General features: G+C 30.5%; 1 protein-coding gene across 1 annotated transcript in view; it reads left to right on the forward strand.

Moving 5' to 3' along the window:
• The first annotated feature begins 21,251 nt into the window (after window positions 1-21,251).
• Window positions 21,252-21,383, forward strand: part of LOC100209966 (1-acyl-sn-glycerol-3-phosphate acyltransferase alpha) — a 1,361-nt gene continuing 1,229 nt past the window's right edge. The window contains exon 1 of the mRNA XM_065788739.1: window positions 21,252-21,383. This exon is cut by the window's right edge and continues 1,229 nt beyond it. Within this exon, the coding sequence (XP_065644811.1) occupies window positions 21,273-21,383 (111 nt within the window). The 5' untranslated portion in view covers window positions 21,252-21,272.

Consider the following 21,383-nt stretch of genomic DNA (forward strand, 5'->3'; position numbering starts at 1 on the left):
TTTTTCAAAAATAGATTGAAACAAGGAAAGATTAATCTCTCCGTCATTAACAAGGATATCAAGCAGTATAATTTTAAGGGCACTTTTTGCTAGAATGTGCGCTCGAAGCGACCGTGCAATAGCTTTTCCGGACATCATGTGTATATTACTATTTTCTGTGTATATCTCATTAAACAACTCCTTAAAACTAGATCCTCCCATAAGTTTACCAATGCTTCCAAAATTACTCATTATGGTATGAAATCCACCCAATATGCATACTATATATAAATTTTCTTTTTTAATGATTGCTGTTGCTTTTATTCATAACGGCTGGTCAAAAGTTACGCAAGGTATTGGTATGTTTAATTTTTCAGCCTGATTTATAAAAAAACGGAGGGTGGAGTAAATGTATGTTTCATCAGAATGATTGAGATCAATTATTGGAAGGAACGAAACTAATGATTTTTGCTGACAATCTTTGTATCAGTTACTAGTTGCATAAAACCTGACCAGTTTGGCCGCGTGTACTTAGTGGAACTGAAGAACCAGCCACCTTGCCATAACAAGTAAAAATTTAATTATAGGAAAGTGTAATCGGAGATACCATTTTTCTGTAAGGTTTAAATTTAATCATCTGAAAGCCAATATCACTAGATCCTAAATAAGGTAATAACTTAACACCACGATCTGTAACTAAATCAGATGTTTTCTTTTTTGTTTTAAATGTTTTGTAGAACTATTTTGGCATCCAGATACCGAGCTAATCGATATGATACCCATCCCGTGAAATGTGCCTTCTCCAGATAGTGTGGCAGTATTGTGGTCAACATTATCAGCAACCCATTGAACGACAGACGGCAGCCTTTTTTGTAGATTAACTGTGTCATTTGCTTCAATGGCAGGTTGTTTGAAGCGAATGGTTTCATCCGATATGATAGAGAATCCAAATTTTGAAAGATGATCAACTAGCCACCTAGAACCAAAAGATTCGTCTAATTCAACATGGTTCCAAACTTGATTGGAGATATTATCGATTTAGGCCTTGAAGTTTGCACAATGCACTGTTCAATACTTATTTGTTTTAGTTTGGATGGAATTAGCAGTTGAAGAAATATCATTAAGCTACATAAAACCCATGTTTTTGGATCATCTTTGCAATTAACTACATCATCCATAGTAGAGTATTCATCTTTATTATAAGCGATTTCCCTTATATCTGATTTAATAATCTTTGCTGTTGCACTAACTAGATCATCAACTGTTTTTATTTTCTTCTTCGTTTTATTAATAAGATATGATGCCATATCTTTAAAACAAACCTCTGCTCGACCTTTTAACTTAGCGAAGAGTATATGGTTACCGTAATGATCTTTTAGTTTCTTTTTAAGTTATTTGATTGAGTATATATTTTCATCATTTCCGTTAAGTTGGTACATTTTCTCATAAAGCTCCTTCAATGTGCACAACTCTCTATCTGCGTCTTTTTCAACCAATAACAAATTTTTTTAAATGATTCTGACATAGATAGATCAAGGGGTCTTCCTGTTATATTTTCAGATGGCGTATGCAGTCTAAAATTTGTCACACATGTGTTATGGTAGACATCATCTACCACGATGAGATCGATGCAACTTTCTAGACGCCCGATCACCATTTTTCCCCACGCATCACTTCTTTCTAAACAACGCTTAATAAGTTTTTCACGAATCGGTAAAGTTGTTACTTTAATAAAAGGACTTCTTTTATTGTCATCATTTTTTTCACAAAAAAAACTTTTTTCCAGTCAAAAGAGTTCCCAAGAATAGAAGATGATATCGAAGATCGCAACAATTAAGATTGTTTTTTTGTGTGCAGAGTTCTATGATCTACAAATGTTCTTCTGCAGCTATGATGAACTAGAACTCTACTTATCGGTTTCTTATGTTTCATAGAGTTAAAGTATGCAGTTAAATCTTCCATTTACCTTTTTTTGCTGAACTTTATTAGTATTTTTAATCCCTTCAAATTGACAATGACATGTGACTCTTTACTGAGTGTTTCGTCAATAATAAATGGTTCTTTACATATTGAACACTTTTCTTCAACGGCAATTTGAGCCATCTAAAAATAAATCAGTATAATTGCATCTACAAAAGTCCAGAATGCCGACTATATGACTTAGGAGTAATCGTTATCAGAAAGAAGACATAACCATAATGATCATGTAAGCTAAAACCATGTTTATAACTAGTACATTAACAAATGTACCATTAAATATAAATTTAATTCAATACCAAAAATAAAATTTTTATTAAGAGTAAAGGTAATTCAAAATAAGTAAAATAAAATACTAAATAATGTTTTTTTACGGTTTCTTTAAAAAATTAGACGTACACCTTAAATAAACATAAAATACTAAAACATCATATAACTTTTAACTATCATTTAAAATTGTTCACTAAACTGTTTAATAAAAATATAAACCTTTACAACATGCATGATTAACTTTAGCATGTAATATCAGATATTTTAATGCCCATGGGTACTGTAAAATTCATTGTATCTATAAAACCGTGATGCACAACAAAGATGGAAAATAAACATATTGTTGTTACGAGCAAACATAATAGATGACTTCCAGCCTCTATGATTAAAGAAGAATTGAAAAAAGGAAAGAAAAACTCCAATATCAGTTGATACGGTCAAGAGACGACTACGTAGAGTTGGACTAATTGGTCTTATAGTGTGTCGAAAACCTTTGTTACGGCGTGTAAATATGATAAAAAAGTGTACCGTGATAAGAAAGTGTACCGTAGTATTTTGATTCATCATGTGGTGCCATGTGGTAATTGAAATATTGGTAAAGGGTTCAAATTTTTTGGTTTATGTTCAAATTATTTGAAGACAAAAGAAAAGCAGAAAGTGCCTTAAATCATGACTTGGCTTCCACAATCACCTGATATAAACCTTATAAAGAAACTATAGGATGAGCTGGACTGTAAAGTACACATTACGTTTCCAACTAATATAATAATATAATAGTCTCACGGATTGTCTCCAAGATTCCCGGTAAAACTTAAGTTTTTAAACATTAGTTCAGTTACTCTCTCAAATGCCAAATCTCTGTAAGGTTGTCATCCGCGCTAACGGTCATATTGATGAGAGTAAAATCTTGTTAAATTATTAAATTAAAATATTGTTGAGAAATTTATTAGTAATAAATTGATAAAATAAATGAGCATAACTTGTTTTTTATAAACACACACTGACCAAAGACTTTTGCGCGCTAGTGAACATGTGTATATTAGGGCGGGTCATACTTTTTTTTTTTAGATTTGCTAACCTGGTATAAAAAGTTGCTTTAAATGCTACTTATTGTAAAAAGGCCAAAAACATTTAAAACAACAGGTGTCTTGTACTTGCAACTTTACCGCAAAGATTTACCCTTTAAAGGCTTACAGCTAAAAAATATAAGAAATTTATCAAGCACTTAATATGATACAAAGGCCATATCCATGGCTAGCGCAAAGAAGTATTTTTTTGGGGTGTTTAATAAGCATTTTTTGCTTACTATAAAAAAAAAAAAAAAAACATACACCCCCTTAATTTCGGCTCTGTCAACGATAAGGGGGTGTTATTGACGTCGAAACATAAAGTTCACTTAAATGGTAAAGTTCTAGATATTATTAGTTCAATGAAACAATATATATGAAACGTAATTTACAAAAAGTCTGATTTACAGCTAACACTAGGTAGTTCTGTTCTTGATGCAGTACACTGTAAAATCATTCCATGTCGCGATTCATGTCCAAAAACGGTTGAGCTTGCTGCAGAGATATCTTGGATAGCACGCTCAACTGCCTGAGAGTGACAGGGTGTACCAAAAATGAAATCAAACTGACAGTGTTGAAGTTTTTCAATCTCAATAGCTGCTAGCAATGGTGGTGGCGTGAGGTTAGCTGTAGTCCAGTCAATCATAATAACGTAAGTCAAAACATTGGCGTTTAGCTTGATACTTGACTTATCAAAAACACATCAAATTAATTATTTTTTCACAACAGAAATGTCGCACAGAATCATTTTTGTCACAAACACCAGAAAGAAAGATATTTTCGGTGTGGGCAAATTAGTTGTTATTCTGCAACACAGGCTCTAATATTTTCCAATCTTCTGCTCCAAGCTCGTGACACTGCTTCAGCAAGTAAAAAAAGTTCTTTGCACCATCAGCACAAGAAGGATGACTCTTGATATTGAACCATGAAGGAGTGTAAACATTTACTATAAAGCGTACAATTTTGTATAGTGATGGGGAACAGACTTCTTTTGACATATACAATCTCAAAATTATGTTTGCTTTTGTCAGCCACCTAGCATGGTTTAAATTTCCTGGCATTGCGTTCTGTAAAGACCTAATTTCATCACTATTTGGATGACCTTGCTGCACTGCTAAGCACGCTCTAAGAAGATATTTTTGATCTGTACTTAGATTGTTTTAACCTCATCATTAATCTCAACCACTTTTCCTAACATAGTTTTAAACTTTGAAATTGGTCAATCCTTGGGATCAAAGTCTAGCGCACTCATAATTACACCACTGGAACTACTAGGACCTCTTGTACATCCTCCATTAATAGCAGAAATGTATCTCCGAAATGGTAGTTCATTAGCATGCAACAGGCAAACAAGCCATTGCAGTGGTCTTCCAACGCCTTTCTCTTATTTTCGAATCACACCATTTCGTTTGCCTGTATTGGTTACTGTACCGTCACAAACAACTGCTTGTAGCGTACTTGCTGAATTTGTATTTGCAATTATCGATAATATCTCATTTGCAACGTCAGCTGCTTAACCTGTTTCTGGCATTACATGATCAATGTAGTTATTGTTTGGAAATGATACAATAACATAATGTTCTTCCTTTATGCTTCTACGTATACCAGACTTCTCAACAGAAGTTAAGTCTTTCTTCCCATCAAATCCAATACAAATTAATTCTTACACCTCGGCAGCATGCTTATTTCTGCCGCCAAAGACCTCTCTGACGTCTAAGTTTTGCAGGATCTATTGCAGTTTCTGCTGACAATAGCTTCATATCTTTTAGCACTGCATTCACTACAAGACAAGCACCTCTGTTACTAATCTTGCATCTGTCCAAAGCTTTGCACAACTCCGGATATTGTTTCATGTTTCTGGGTGCTGCAACACCATCATCAGATTCATTACTGGAAATTTCATGATCAAGAACTTCATCACCCATATTTAATTGAAGTTCCACGTCCTCACCACCATCATCATCAGCATCATCACTCATGTTGTTATAGATATAACTTATTTTTGTCTCATATTTTATTTTCTGATTGCGCTCAAATTTAAAACGTTTGACTGCTCTCATTTCTTTCTACTGCAACATACCTGTAGCTTTTATATCTATAGCACCTATATACATTTTCCTTTCAGTTTTTTGGTCCAACCAGAAAGACCATTCTGTTAGTGGTATTTTATGCAACAGTGGACAAATACATTGCGAATTCTCTTGTATACCGCTGTCAACACATTTACAAGTACATGTACAAATACAGTTTGTAATGATTTCAAACAGTCTTGGTAGTTAGTGGATGTCTTCTTAGAACTGGGATATTTAGCAAGACCATTAACTTTATCAATCAATTTCTTTATACGGTTGACTACACTCTTTGTGTCAATATACACGATATTGATTCGATATTGGGATACTCGCAGTTTTGTAGATACTTACAACTTCATGTGCTACAGCTGTCACTCTCTTCTGCATACAATCATATTTATTGTGCTTTAAGTCATACATTTTATAAACATCACTAGATATAGGACGTTGATTTTTTTTTATAACTGCAGGCTGGCCCAGAACAGTGTGTTTGCTCCAAAGTCTTGTGCTGACGGACGCCATTTATTAATACTCGATACAATGGAAACCAACTTGTCCAAACAATATCAGATGACAATTAGAAAAGATTGATTATAAACAACTGATTGAAATAAACCCTGTTGTAGCAAGAATCAATAATCACTTTTTATAAACAATCTAAAATATAAAACAGAACATGTTAAACTCATATATTACCATAATACAGGGTTTGATGAGGGTAAATTTACGATATGCTAGGATTACTTTTGGTTGAATTAAGGTTATGTATAATTAATTTATGGTTACTTAGACTTATCTAATATCATTTCACGTACCAGCGGATGTAATATAAACTAAACGCAGTGAACGCTAATAAGAATATGCCAAAAAAAAAATGACCCGCCCTAATGTGTATATATATATATATATATATATATATATATATATATATATATATATATATATATATATATATATATATATATATATATATATATATATATACATATACATTAGGGCGGGTCATTTTTTTTTAGGCTTTAGCTTAAAAAGTTTTTCTATTGGTCCAAAATCTAGGGACCATAAGATTTTTTAAATTTTAAGCTCAGTAAGTATTTGCAACTTGTAGTTGAAAATGAGGAAATAGTGTGAGAACGCATATCAATTTTATAAAGGCATATTCTTATTAGTGTTCACTGCGTTTAGTTTATATTACATCCGCTGGTACGTGAAATGATATTAGATAAGTCTAAGTAACCATAAATTAATTATACATAACCTTAATTCAACCAAAAGTAATCCTAGCATATCGTAAAAGGAGAAACTTGGGTAGCCCCGGACACTAAAGGAAAAAATAGATTGTACACATGTGCTATAGATAGTACAAAGTATAAACATTTATCTAAAGAATTAGAAATTAAAAAATAATTGTGTACCTTAATAATATACAAAACTTAAAAGAAAAAATGTAAGAAAAATTGCATGTTTCCAAATTGAAGGGTAGTCCCGGACACATAGTTGAACCATGTTTTTACCTCTTTTTTACCCTTGCGACACAATTGTAATTTATAAGTAGCATTTGAATGTTCTCAACATATTTCAAAGAAATCACTTTAAAAATTGCTTTTGATATCTAAGGAATGGGAAGCAAAATGTCATTGTTTAGAAATATAAACGTAAGTTTTTACTAATGAAAATAAACACTATAAAAACACTACTTTCAAATCTTAACTATTTATTGGAATTAAATAATTACTATTTATGGTCAATTTAAAAGCACTACTTTCAAATCTTAGGTCTATTTATTGGAATTAAATGTATTATTTATATATAATAGCTGCTTATTTTTAAATATGTAAATCAATTAAGTTGTCCGAAACCACTCTCCAAACATGTGTTCGATACCACTCGATCATACCTCATTCACAAATAGTTTTAAAACTAGTGAATCATAGTATTGAACAACTTTTTTTAAATAAATATTGTAAATAAAAATGTATCTTTAATCAATAAAAAGTTATTAGTTTATATAAAAGTTAGATATATTAATATGTGAATCAAATATGATAATACATCGCTCCCCTGCACAGTGGGCCAGAATTCACTTTTACTGGACAAAATTCATTACTAATTTAATATTAGGGCTATATTGACTAAAATTAGGATGAGTAATAATATGATGTCTGCGCTTCTTATGAAGGTGTTATTTTTTTAATTCGTTGCTATGGATACCTAATTTTGGGTAGCGAAAACAGTTTGTTTTTTTTCAGATATTTTTACGAGTGCTATGTTTACCAAATTTTACATAAGTACCAATATGAGGTCACACTTTTTAAAAAAGTAAATATATTTTTTATTTAGTTGCTATGGATACCTAATTTTGCTTAGCAACAGTTAAATTTTACTAGTTGCATATGTTTTATTTGTGCTATTTAAACTATTTAGCACGTGTTTTATTATGAAGTCCTCGCTTTGATCCTCGCACGCGGAAAGCAAAACTTTTTTCAATTTAATATGATTAACTAGTGTTGTTACACGTGCTATTACACGTTGCTAGATAACGTGCTATTGCACGTTGCTAGATAAACTTGGTTTACTGTAAAAAAAATTATATTCTTGTTTAGCTAATTAGTTTTTCTAATTAGCAGATTTTACAAGCGTCTACAGAATTTTTTAAATTTGTATGGGTATTATTGTACCAATGCATTCACAATCACCGAAAATCTTTGACAATGTATGCTACAAGTAGTACAAGCTTAGTAAGTGGTAGGTCTATATATCTAAAAATATAAAATACTTATGTACAATATAATTCAGACAAAATAACAAAATAAAAGAATGACTTTTTTTTAGGAGTTGCACAACACCATCTCAAAAATTTTCTTTTCATAGGGTACTTAGGTGATCGTAAAGCACTGATTACTGGATCGAATGAGCACATAAAACGCCGTAAAAGGTCTTCTTTTGTCTTTAAACGCAAACACTTCCTTAAAAAATATTTACGAAATTTTAAAAGTCTTTTTTTCGTGCTTCTAAAGCCTCTTGACTCATCATCCGATTTGGCAAAACCATTTGATCAACGACCTGCCACCCATGTATCAAAATTTTGTGCAAGCTCTGTGGCATGTAGTACCAGGGATGAATTTGTATAAATAGCTGTGCTGTTTCTAAGCAATAGTCTTTTAATATATCAGCATCAATTGAAAAACCAAATGACAAAGTACACAGCACAACACATATCCTTTTAATTAAATGCACATCAACATTAATAATTGCAGCTGTTTGTTCAGCATTTCTGAAGAAACGTCGGGCAGTATTGCCATTATTCGATGATCCAGAACCACCAGACCTAGGGATATAAATCACTAGCCCAACTTCATTTCTGAACCTAAATTGAATTAAATTCTTTTCAGCTTTTAATTTTTCTTTGTCTACATTTGACCTTGATGCCCATTTCTTCACTTTAGCTTTGTAGTTGACTTTTAACAACTTTTGTCAACACTCCATGCTACGAATCCATGCATGAAGTGTTGACAAGCCATACTTCAATCCGGTCGGAGATAATGGCAAACTGAAAACGATATTAAGTTGGTTTGACTTGGTATTAAACTACAAACTGATCAGCACTGAATTGAATTAGAAACTGTAGATAATGCAGTGGCTACTTTTCTATCTATCATAGTAACATCAACTATGTGAAGAACAGTTAAGTATTCATACTAAGGTTCATCAGTTATAGTCAAGTTTCCAATAGCATTTTCAAGAAATTGATGCTCTGCATTCATGACATCAGTTGTCTCCTTTACAAACCTAAACCGCACAGTTCGGCAGTACAATGTTGATGACGGATATAGATTTCTCCAAGTAATCTTCTCCACTCGATCAGAGAATCCTGTCAATTCAAGTGGTACAAAGCAGGTAAGAAACAAACGTGCTTCTTGGACAAAGCTTCTGTTTTCCAGCTCATCAGTAACTTATGTATAAATGTTTTACCCAGTTGACCCATCAAAACCTACCTTTGAGCGCAGAATCAGCCGATCAAAAACAAACGAATTGATAACATCATGCTGTACTTTCAACAGCCGCAGCACAGTATGATCTAAAAATGCTCGGAAATTGATGCCTGCAGAGTAATCTGTGTTGTCCATGATTCAACACTAGGCAAACACCTCTCTTTTGCCTCACGTACATCATAGTATGGTGGATATAAATTACTTTTTTTGCTTTTCGCATTGTTTCTGAAGCGCTGATATTGAGATTCGCTCATCTCATTATCTTAAAAAAGAGCCAACGCTACTTCAGATGTGTTATCAGAATGACCTAGTTCAGCGTCTTTGTTATCAGCCAACTTTATTGCTATCTAAGCATCTTTTCTTCTACCTTCTTTCTCAGGTGTGTGCCACTAGCAAACGACATCTCACAAGAATTTGAAGCTGACAAAGTTGCAACTTTTCTTTTCTTTGTTTTTGAAGACGAATCTTCAAATGGTAATGTAGGTCTGCCGAGTTGTTTATTTTTACTCTAATTTATTAATGTGGTATTAAAATCATTTTCAAGCCAAGCTGAATTCTTTCTAATAAACTTTGCATCGGTTCGTTTACTTTGAATCCATCTCTTACCATAATCAAAATAAATAAACGAAATTGACTCTCAAACTTTTCGCTTTGAAACTCCAAATCTTCTTTAATAAAGTCGTATACAAGTATACTATCTTCATTTTTATAAATTGACAGACTGTTGAGTCAAATAAATTAGTGAATTTTGTTTCTTGTGAAACTCATTAAGCCTTAATAAAAACAGCATTTCAACATTTAAAATGAGTAGCCACAGATTATTAAATCCATTTGGTTTGACAAGCGCTAAGTTAAAAAGAACAAAATTTAAACTAGGATATATATATATATATATATATATATATATATATATATATATATATATATATATATATATATATATATATATATATATATATATTCAGAGGCGTAGAAAGAATTTTTTGGTGTTCCAGATAGGTAACTTCCAGACATGGAGCAAACTCCAAACATTTATATGTTTATACTTATGTCAAATAATGAGTGTTTGCAAAAAATTGCGATGATTGGAGGCTGGGAACAAAAATGCCCCAAAATTTTCGCCCCCCTGCCCCAAACGTGAGAGCAACAAGTTGATGAAGTATTATTTGTACTATTCTTAACTAGACTTATATTCATCGATAAATTTTAGATTTCATTTAAAAATATTTTAGCGTTCAAAAATTATGACCATATAAAGTTTAAACCCCCCTCAATTTGAGGGGGTTGCACATTTTATATAGTAATAATTTTTAAACGCTAATAGATAATACTATGAAACTTAAAATTTATCGATGAATATAAGTCTAGTTAAGAATAGTACAAAAAATACTTTATCAACTTGTTGCTCACACGTTTGGGGCAGGGGGGCGAAAATTTTGGGGCTTTTTTGTTCCCAGCCTCCAATCATTGCAATTTTTTGCAAACCCTCATTATTTGACATAAGTATAAACATATAAATGTTTGGAGTTTGCTCCATGTCTGGAAGTTACCTATCTCGAACACCAAAAAATTCTTTCTACGCCTCTGTATATATTATTGTTCAGTACTACGCGTAGTATGAGTAAGAATAAGCGTAGCTACGCTTAGTATGAGTAAGATCGTGTTATATGTTTTCCGCGTTTTTTAAAATTTTGTGCAAATAAAAATTTTTGAGCGCAATTACAGATTTTTTGATAGGTAAGAGATGTTCAAATGTGAAAGAAAATCTAAATGGCGCCTAATGGCAGCCAGATTTATGAAGTTATTAAAGAAAACATATATTAGCTTCAAAATATCTAAGTATAAAAGCAAGATGTAGCAATAAAAAAATACTTTGTCAAATAAAAGCAAAAGTTATACAACTAAATATAACATAATAAGCGTGTTTAAAGTTGCTGCAAATATGTTAATTACTTACCAGTTTCAGTCAAACAATTTTTAAAATCCAGATAATATATAGAGTTAAAATGTAGTATTTTAAAAAGCGCAATATTTTATATAAATAATAAATCTTTAACCTGTCCACAAAAAATTCAAATGCACTCTATCTCAATCATCCTTATTTGGTCCCAGGACACACCAAAAAATTTCTAGGTCTCCAAGTCAAGGGGTTCCAGTACAAGGTATTTTCATATGTTAGGTTCCATGGAATTATTCGCCCCCCCTCCCTTTCGGTGCACCTAATTTATGAATTGAATAGTAGAAAATTGTTCATTTTACATTTATTTTTTTTCTGAAAAAAAAAATCTTTTGTTTAAGAGTTAATACTTGAACAAACTTGTCATTTACAACAATTAAGATAAATAAAGTCAAAAGTCACATTAAATTACATAAAATCACTTTTTTTCATGTCTTTTCCAACCTCTTTTCGGTTTATTTGTTTGGAATCTTCTAGCAGACCATCGTCGTGACTTTCAGCCACAAATTAAGATGTCTTATTTTAGACATAAAATGAGATAATTTAAACAAAAACTTAAATATTATGTCTTGGATGAATAAAGTCAGATTCAAATGTTGTTTTTGCAATATTTTGTCATTGTTTTAGCGGCATTAATGCTCTATTCAAATAATTGCTTTTATGTAAAATATTATAAGACCCTTTTATTTTATAGTTTTCAGATTATAACAAATTTCTTAAAATATAAAATGGTTGATGATGATGATGGATTTCCTTGTAAATTTCCAAGGACTAGAAATGGTCTGAGTACTGAAAGAGAGAAAAATGAGGAGAGCTCCTTGGTAACTACACGTTGCAGAAGTCTTCCTTCAATGAGATATACCTCTCCTAGGACTAACAGGGATTGTCAACCAAGAACCTCAAGTACATCCTTCAACATAAGTTTAGCTCCAAAGAGAACTAATAGGTGTAAAAGTGCAATCTACATACTTCAGCATCCATTACATACGTTTGCACAAAACAGGTAATACTTTAAGATTTAGTTAAAATAATGAATGGGAAAAGCTTTTTTTAAGTGAAAAACTTTTGAAACAAATTTGTAAAGACTTTTATATATGTTTAGACTACCCACACTGGTAGAAGTTTGTCGTTGAATATATTGGCTCAGGTCAAGTAAGAATAATCAAAACTCAAAACTATCCTGTGCACAAAAGACAATGTCAAGATCTATGCTTTGCATAGGAGGGGAGTCTACGAAAAGTAACAGGGGAGAATTTACTGGAGTATGCATTTTGAGAGAACTGTTAAGTATTTAGGACAATGGTGGGTTTGATTCGACATTTCGGGTTACAGAACAAGTAGTGAAGAAGAAGTTTGAGAAATCTTATGAACGCTACAAGAAGCTGTGTAGTCTTAGAATCCTTATGGAAATAAACAAGATGAAAGAAGAGCAATATAAAACAAAAACAGAGAGTTTTATAAAAGAAGCAAGCTGTGTTTTTCCTGTTTATAAAACAGACATCTTAAAACTTATACGAGATGACGAAAATAGAGACAAGCAAGCAAAGACAGCAGATATTAAGTTCCTGAAGAGAGCGTTCAAAGGTGAAATGGTTAAGTTTGACACTGGGAAAGATAAATCTTATCAAGAAAAAATTATAGACGGGGAAAAACGAATGTTAGATAAGATAGAAAGTATGCGTAGAGAAGAACATCATAAAAAAGAAAAACAAGAAATGTCAAAAAAAAAAAAGCTATAGAGGACATAGAAAGGATGAAAGATTTTGAGAACTATCTTCAAGTGGTACGAGTGCCACTGATACTGACAGTGAACTAGAATTGCCTTGCCAAAAAAAAGGCCTTGTTAAAAAAAAAATGAAAGATTAGTGAAGCTAAAGTTTACATGGAGCTTTCAATGAATGATGTTCTTGACAAGTAGGTTCCTTTCTTGACTAGGTACAAGGTCAGTGTTCGAGCTGAAAATTCACTTCTGTCCTCACTTTTCAAGAAGGTGATGTTGCTCTAAATACAGTTTCTGTATCAAAGAGTAGTCTACATAAAAAAAAAGATTGTGATTGAAAATGAAGCTAGATTAGTGAGAGAAGAAAATCTGGACAAAGTTCAGGGTTTAAAGGTCGTCATTCATTTTGATACAAAACTGGTCAAACACTATCGAACTGCCCTAAAAACGTCTGAAACTGTAGAAAGGCTTGCCCTCAGTATATCTTCCCCCCAGGTCAATGATTTCTTAGATTTCTTGCTTGGAGTTCTAGAAATTGAGTCATCTAAAGGGCAGGATCAAGCTATAGCTATTCAGAACCAGATCATTGGTTTTAGTGCAGATACAACGGCCTCTAATACTGGAAAATACAAGGGGGCAATTAAGTTCTTGGTGAGTCATGTGCTTAAAAGACCTGTGCTTTGGCTGCTCTGTAGGTAAATATATATTTTGATAACATACTTTAAAAGTTTGTTGCACTAAACTGTTGCAAAGTTATTACATTTTGTATCTTTTGAAATTTGAACTTTAAAGGCACCATATATCTGAAAGGCATATTTCCCATGTAATGGGTTATATTCAAGGTTCAACAAAATCTCAATCACGTGCAATATATAAAGATTTTTCAAAAATCTGGCCAGAAATAAGAGAAAGGGCAAATAATGTTGATCAGTTGCTGCTTTTCAATTATGGAAGAGAGGAGTATATGGTAAGTACTGATTTTCATAGAAGGGTATTAGATACTAAAAACTTCTGCATAACAGCCCTAAAACAAGGTTGCTTTCAAAGGGGAGATTATAAAATTCTTTGTGAGCTAATAGTCATTTACCTTGGTGGCTATGTACCTGGTTTCCAGTTCAAACTACCAGGTGCCCACCATCAAGCAAGGTTCGTGGCTGATTGTCCATACTTGCTTACAACGCAGCTGACTTCAAAGATTAGTTTAAAGTTGAATAACAGTGAGAAAGATATGCTCAAACTGTCAACTGACTTTATTGTCACATTTTATGGAGCATACTTTTTAAAGTCTCCTCTGATGGCCCAGGCTCAATCACAAGATTTGGATGCTTTTAAGCTAGCTTATGAAATGATGAGCAATAAGCTATATATATATTTAAGTATGGCCCCCTGGGAAAGCTGCTCCATGCAAGCTGTCATAGTTGGTACCTGACCCCACAGCTAGTTATTCTTTCAATAGCAAATAGACATTTAAAACTGAAGGAAAGAGCTGGACTAGTGCAGAAGCTGCTAGGTTTCAATTGTCCGCAACCTGATGACTTTGAACGGGAACAACCTCAACCTCCAACTCATGTGGTTCCTATGTCAGTTTTGTCCGACTTTATCACTAAGGACTCCTAAGTTATACCATACCTAGGTATAACTACGGGAGTAATCAACACATGAATAAAGGATAACTTTGAAAATGATTCCTACAGATATTTTCAACATCAGATGGAGAATCTAGCAGTAGTGAATAACAGGGCTGAGCGCCATATAAAACTTGTGCAAGATTTTGTGGCTGAAAGTCATGAAGAAAGTTTTCTACAAGATACCATGCAAGTTGTTCAAAAAAACCAAAAAGAGGTTGAGAAAGACATGAAAAAAAGTGATTTTATGTAATTTTAATGTGACTTTTGACTTTATTTGTCTTTAATTGTTGTAAATGACAAGTTTGTACAAGTATTAACTCTTAAATGAAAGATTCTTTTTTAAGTACAAAAATAAATGTAAAATGGACAATTTTCTACTATTCAATTCATAAATTAGGGGCACCAAAAGGGAGGAGGGGGAATAATTTCATGGAACCTCACATATGAAAATACCTTGAACTGGAACCCCTTGACTTGGAGACCTAAAAATTTTTTGGTATATCCTGGGACCAAATAAGGATGATTGAGGGTGCATTTGAATTTTTTTTGGTCAGGTTAAAAGTGGGACACCCTAGTTCGAGGTTACCCGACTTTTCTCCTATACATATAAATATATTTACATATTAAATTTTCCTACCACCACCTATTCTCCACCAAACTGAAGTTGAAGAGACAAAATTAAGTTAGCTGTGGGAGGTAAGAAAAGTGCCATATTTCATATTTCGTTAAATAACATGAAAATAAAAGTAGGTTGATTTACTTTTAATATATGTAGAACTACATTATTCTTTAGGACTTTTGAAAAGAAATCATTTTTCTAATTCTAAACACAAATAAGATATTAGGCATTTTGTTGACCCGTGTTGACTGACGCCTTGAATATTCAAGTTGGATTTTTAAGTATTAATACTTACATAGCAAAACTTCATACTTTAACAAAGTGACATAAAAATAGAGTAAAAATATTAAAAGATGATGTTAAATACACAGTTTTTTAAATACGAGGCCGGCGCGAAAGATGGAGGGGGGGGGGTGTAAAAACGGAAAAATCATCCCGTGTTGACGGGCTGTTTACCCAACCGGTAGAGTAAAAAGTTTCGGGGTACAACAAGAATAATAATACACAATATATTTGATATAAAAAGTTACGGAACTTTATTTTTATCCCACCTAATCCAAACAAACTTGACTGTAAAGAATTTTTAACAAAAAGTCGATTTTGAAACTGAGTTATTGGACAAGTAGAGTTCGGTGTAATATTGCAAGCTAAAACATCATTCTGAAGGAATTTTTGTTTATTATTTCTTTTTTTTTTTTTTTTTTTTGAGGAAAGCTAATAATTCATTTTATTAATGCATTTTCTTGTAGAAAAACTATGTTTTTAAAAGTTTTAAAATAAAAACAACGTTAAAAATAACGCTTTGAGAGAAAACATTTTTTAAAATAATTAAGGACGGAATATTATTTAAAAAAAAAAAAAAAATTTATTTTACTTTTAAATATATCTAATTAAATAGAAATACTTCATAATTTTTTAATAAATTTCTTCAAAATAGATAAATTTATGAATTAGGCTATTTTATTTTCTTCTAACATAAACTTAGTTCACTTAAACACGCAGTTGCATAAATAACTCTTGCTAAATCAAAAATCTAAACAATTAAGAAAAAAATGTCCGCGGAAAACCACATTTTTTTTGTGTCTCAAAGTTCTGTTTTACAAAATAATTATTTCTCAAAAGTGTAATAACCTGGTTTTTAAAAAATCGGCATCAAATGCTGAATCTAATTTTCTCTGCTTTTATTAAATAAAAACTAGTACTTTTAGCTTTATAATATTAAAAAAACAAGACAAAAAAAGCAGCTTTTTGAGATTTTTTTAGAGAAAATGAAAAATGAAAGTTTTTTTGGCTTCTTTTCCTGACTTTTATAACTTTTTTTTAAATAACATTTTAAATCTATTAGCCTAATTTTTTTGAAATCAGGATTTAAAATGGGTTTAAAAAGATGGAGATTCAAGATTCCCATCTTTTGAGACCAAGGTTGACCATAATTATATTTTGAAAAAGTTTTTGATTCACAAAACGGAAAGCTTTATAGCTTTCAGTTTTGCACCAACTTTTGACGAAACTGCCCCCAAAATCTAACGGGTCCTATATTTTATTAACATTTTTAATAGTGTCAAATTGCACTTATATCAACAAGTCGAATATCCGTTTTCCGAAAAAAGTTTAAAATCAACCTGCCCTTATAGACGATGTACCATAAAATGGGATATACCATTTTATATTCATCCAGATAAATAGAGACAACTTTTAGGGTTTTTCTGATACAGTAAAAAACGGTCAAAAATTACGTGACGCAATATATGGATAACACCTTACTCGTTTTATATATTAGGAAAATAGTTAAAACCAAGTCACAAAAAAAATAATAATAGTTATGTCTCGTTTGAATATTTTGTTCAAAATATGATAATAAATTTAAAATCAAAACTTAAAAAAGTAGAAATTTGTTTATATTAGCTATATATTGTTTATAAGATAATAATAAAAAAATATATTAAGTTAATAAAAGAGACTTAAAAATAAATAAATAATAAAAAAATAAAATAAAAAAACCTTAGAAAAAATTTAATTCGTTTACATTAATAAGTACCTATGTTAAAATCTTTGTTTAAATAGAAAAAGGGAAGAACAATTTTTCATTAAGTCGTTATATGTTGTCATGGTTGTAATTTGAAAATCTTGTAGGATCAGTGACGGATTCATGGGGAAAGGGCATCCCCATTCAGATTCTAGTGGAGGAGGGGAGAGGGCACTTCCCTCCACCAGAATCTGAAAGTCCGAAAATATCTTAGAAATTGAGGACCTTTTTTTTTTTAGGCGACGCAAATGTGGTGCAAAATGCGAAAATTTTTTAACATCCTTCTTTCTTTCGGAAAAAAAACAAAATATTAAATTTAAAAATAAACGCAATAAAAATATTACGGTGTTCGTTAATATCGATATCAAAACCAGTTTACGCCTGTGTTTTACCTCTTTTTCGGTTGCACGCTCTTTCGTTGGTATTATTTCCTGTTACCCCTTTTCCTTATATTTTTACATAAACCAATTTTTGAGATAAGTTCGAGAAAATTTAAAAGTTTATTTAAATTTATTAATGAGTATGGTTTTTTAGTTATGTATATGTATAATATATTATTTTTTGTTGATGTTTATCTTAAGATAAAATAGATGGGTTTGAATTACGGAACTATGTTGTCGAAATAAAATGTGATTCCAATTATATTCAGCTCAAAAATAACTTAACTTGCTACTCGCATGCTTTCGTTATTTCTCGCATGCTTTCGTTATTGAATAAATGGCTTGAGAAAAATTACTTATTTACCCAACACTTGAACTCTTGTGATTATTTTCTGAAACTTATAAAGTATATACTTAAATTTAAAAAATATATATTTATATATATTATATATATATATATATATATATATATATATATATATATATATATATATATATATATATATATATATATATATATATATAAATTATATATGTAAAAAACACTTATCTAACTTTTATCTTCTACTTTAAGTTTCACCATTGCTCATCAGGAAGAGAACTCTTCCTGATGACCCAGCAACCCAGCAATGGTGAAACTTAAAGTAGAAGATAAAAGTTAGATAAGTGTTTTTTACTAACTTATTATTGCTCTGTTCTTTAAGAACATTGAGCACTCTATTTGTAAAATACACTAACATAATTTACATATATATATATATATATATATATATATATATATATATATATATATATATATATATATATATATATATATATATATATATATATGTATATATATATATATATATATATATATATATATATATATATATATATATATATATATATATATATCAGACGTTTTAAAAATCAATTGCAATTCAACAATCTGTAGTAACTACAACTAACTCTCTTACCCTTAGCAATTATTGGCCAGCTTGTTGAATTACCTCTGCTGATATTCATAAATTTTTTTCAAGTTCTGCAAAATGAGTTTTTATGGCTATTTATTTTTCAATAAACCCTCGAGTCTGTCTAATTTTTTTTAGATCAGTCATCATCATTACTACAAAAATCATTAATGCTTTTTCATCCAATCAAGCAGCTTTATTTCCCAACATAATCCATAATCCTGTGCATCTCCCACATAAATAAAACAAATAACAATGACATCAAATTTCAACCCCATAAAAAACTTTAACTTTTCAATTATTCATATGATTATTTTGAACATTATTGCATTATACACAAAAATCTTAACCTCAGAATATTATTATTGGTAATATTATTATTATCATTATTACTTTTATTATTAATATTATGATTATATTTCTAATTTCCAATGTTAAAAACTGTGATGATGGGAACTTACACACGTCCCCTAAAAAAAACTTTACTTTAATGTCAAAACCAAGTTACAAACTACAAAAGTTTTTATCTTACTGAAACAAGTTTTTTTCTTTTTTTTTTTCTTTTTTTTTTTCTTTTAGCTTAATAATTTCTTTTCTAGTTTGGGATCTTTGTATTATAGCATTAGACTGATCCTTATTGAGTTTTTCAGTTGAAGTTATTTATACTTCAAATTTTTTTAAACAACGCTTTCCATTCGCTTAAAATAAAATTCCAGTGAAAAAAAGTTAATATCGCATCTTTCATTATTTTTTGGTTATAAACATTGTAAGGTCATAAACATTGTATGGGCATAAAATTTGAGTACCATTTTTCTAATATTTAGAATCTTATTGAACTGTATTCAACAACCATATATCCTAATATCTTACCATAATAGGCATTTTTCTTAGACGCAATAAACCTATTTAATGCCTTTTATTTTTTTTATGCTTTAGTTATAATAATTAGCAATGTTACTCTCAAGATACTCCTTAATCTATTAACCACTAAGTATTAACTTGCTAAAAATAATAGTACCAACTAATATTTACTATACTATTTATGTATCTTAACTTTATGCAGACTCCAAGTCTTTTAATTGCTTCCTGCTTGTACAACCATTCTACAAGCAGGAAGCAATTAAAAGTAGTAGATCACAGTAGAAAGAAGCAATTAAAAGAAGATAGATCACAGTAGAAAATCACAATGGAAAACCATGTTTTCCATTGTGATTTTCTACTGTGATCTATCTTCGAAAAAAACAAATGTATATATATATATATATATATATATATATATATATATATATATATATATATATATATATATATATATATATATATATATATATATATATCAGCCCTTCGAATTAGGAAAAATGAGGTCACATTAATTTACCAACCTTAATTTGTTAGAGGTCAGCATCAGGTCAGCAAAATTTGATACAAAGGTTTCATCATAAAACATAAAAACAAGGTTGGTGATTTTTTGACAACCTCAAACACTTCTAGGTCAGCAGTTAGATCAGTATTGCTGAATGCAGACCCTAATAACTATCTTATTCCATCAATCAAAGGTCTGGAATGACTCATCAATCATTTTGTAAGTCTTCCATCAGTTACTTTCTTGCTCTTAAACTCTCTCTATTGCTTTTCATTAACTCTTTTTGTTAACTCTTTTTGTTAACTCTTTTTCTTAACTCCTAACTTAATTAGTGGTTGCTACCAGTGTTGTTGAGAGTTGATTTGTTGTTTGTATTTTTTTAAATAAAAAAGAATTTAGACTATACAGCTGCTTTGCTCTCTTATCTGCTTTTTGTAGCTTAAGTGCTTATGACTTTCTTTCATTATTGGAAATAGTTTAAATAATAATCAAAAAATGACTAACAGATTTTAAAATGTTTATTTTTTAAAATCTGTCTTTTCTTTTGCGTTGGATATTTTTTGGTCAAAAAAAAGTTTGTAATATTTTATAGAAATTTAGAATAGTCTAAAACTAATTCCTAAAACATGATTAGACAATTAAAGACTATGACCTAACTAGAAAAAAACTATTTGAGAACTTTAAACATTGTTTTTTTTCAAATTTTTTTAAACGACTTCAAACAATAGTTTTTTTGTGTGTGTGATCATAAGAAAATTTAGTATTTAAATCATTTTAATTTCAACTGTTTTTCTAGCATTGAGGAGTAGCTAATCTTGGTTTTTAAAGACACTTTGAATTTTTACCACGTTTTAATAATTTGCTTTTCAATTATTTATTTTATACAATAATAAATTATTTTTGTTCTTAGTTAATGCAAGCAATATTTAAACTCTCTTTGTAGTTTAATTTATTAGTTATTTTATTTATTCATTTAGATTACAACCCTCGGAATTAGGAAAAATTATTGCCAACCTCAATCTCATATAGGTTGGCAAAAATTATTTGATACAAAGGTCTGACCATAAAACATAGAAATGAGGTCGGCAATTTTTTGCTGACCTCAAACACTTTTAGGTCGGCATTGCCGAATGCCAACGCTAATTCCGAGGGTTGAGATTATCTAGTTATATATATGTAGTTTAATTTATTAGTTAATATTTTTAATTATTTACTGTATTGCTGTGTTAAATAATTTTAACTTTTATTTAGAAATTATAGTTACTTAAAATGTGCTGGTTGTATTTTCTTTCAGTAACTGCTTTAATTTATGCTGGTACTTTGGCATCTTCAACAATAAAATACCATGTAAAGTATATTAGTTTTTCATTGTATTGCATT

The sequence above is a fragment of the Hydra vulgaris genome, chromosome 01 (assembly GCF_038396675.1).
Source record: "Hydra vulgaris chromosome 01, alternate assembly HydraT2T_AEP".
Lineage (NCBI taxonomy): Eukaryota > Metazoa > Cnidaria > Hydrozoa > Anthoathecata > Hydridae > Hydra > Hydra vulgaris.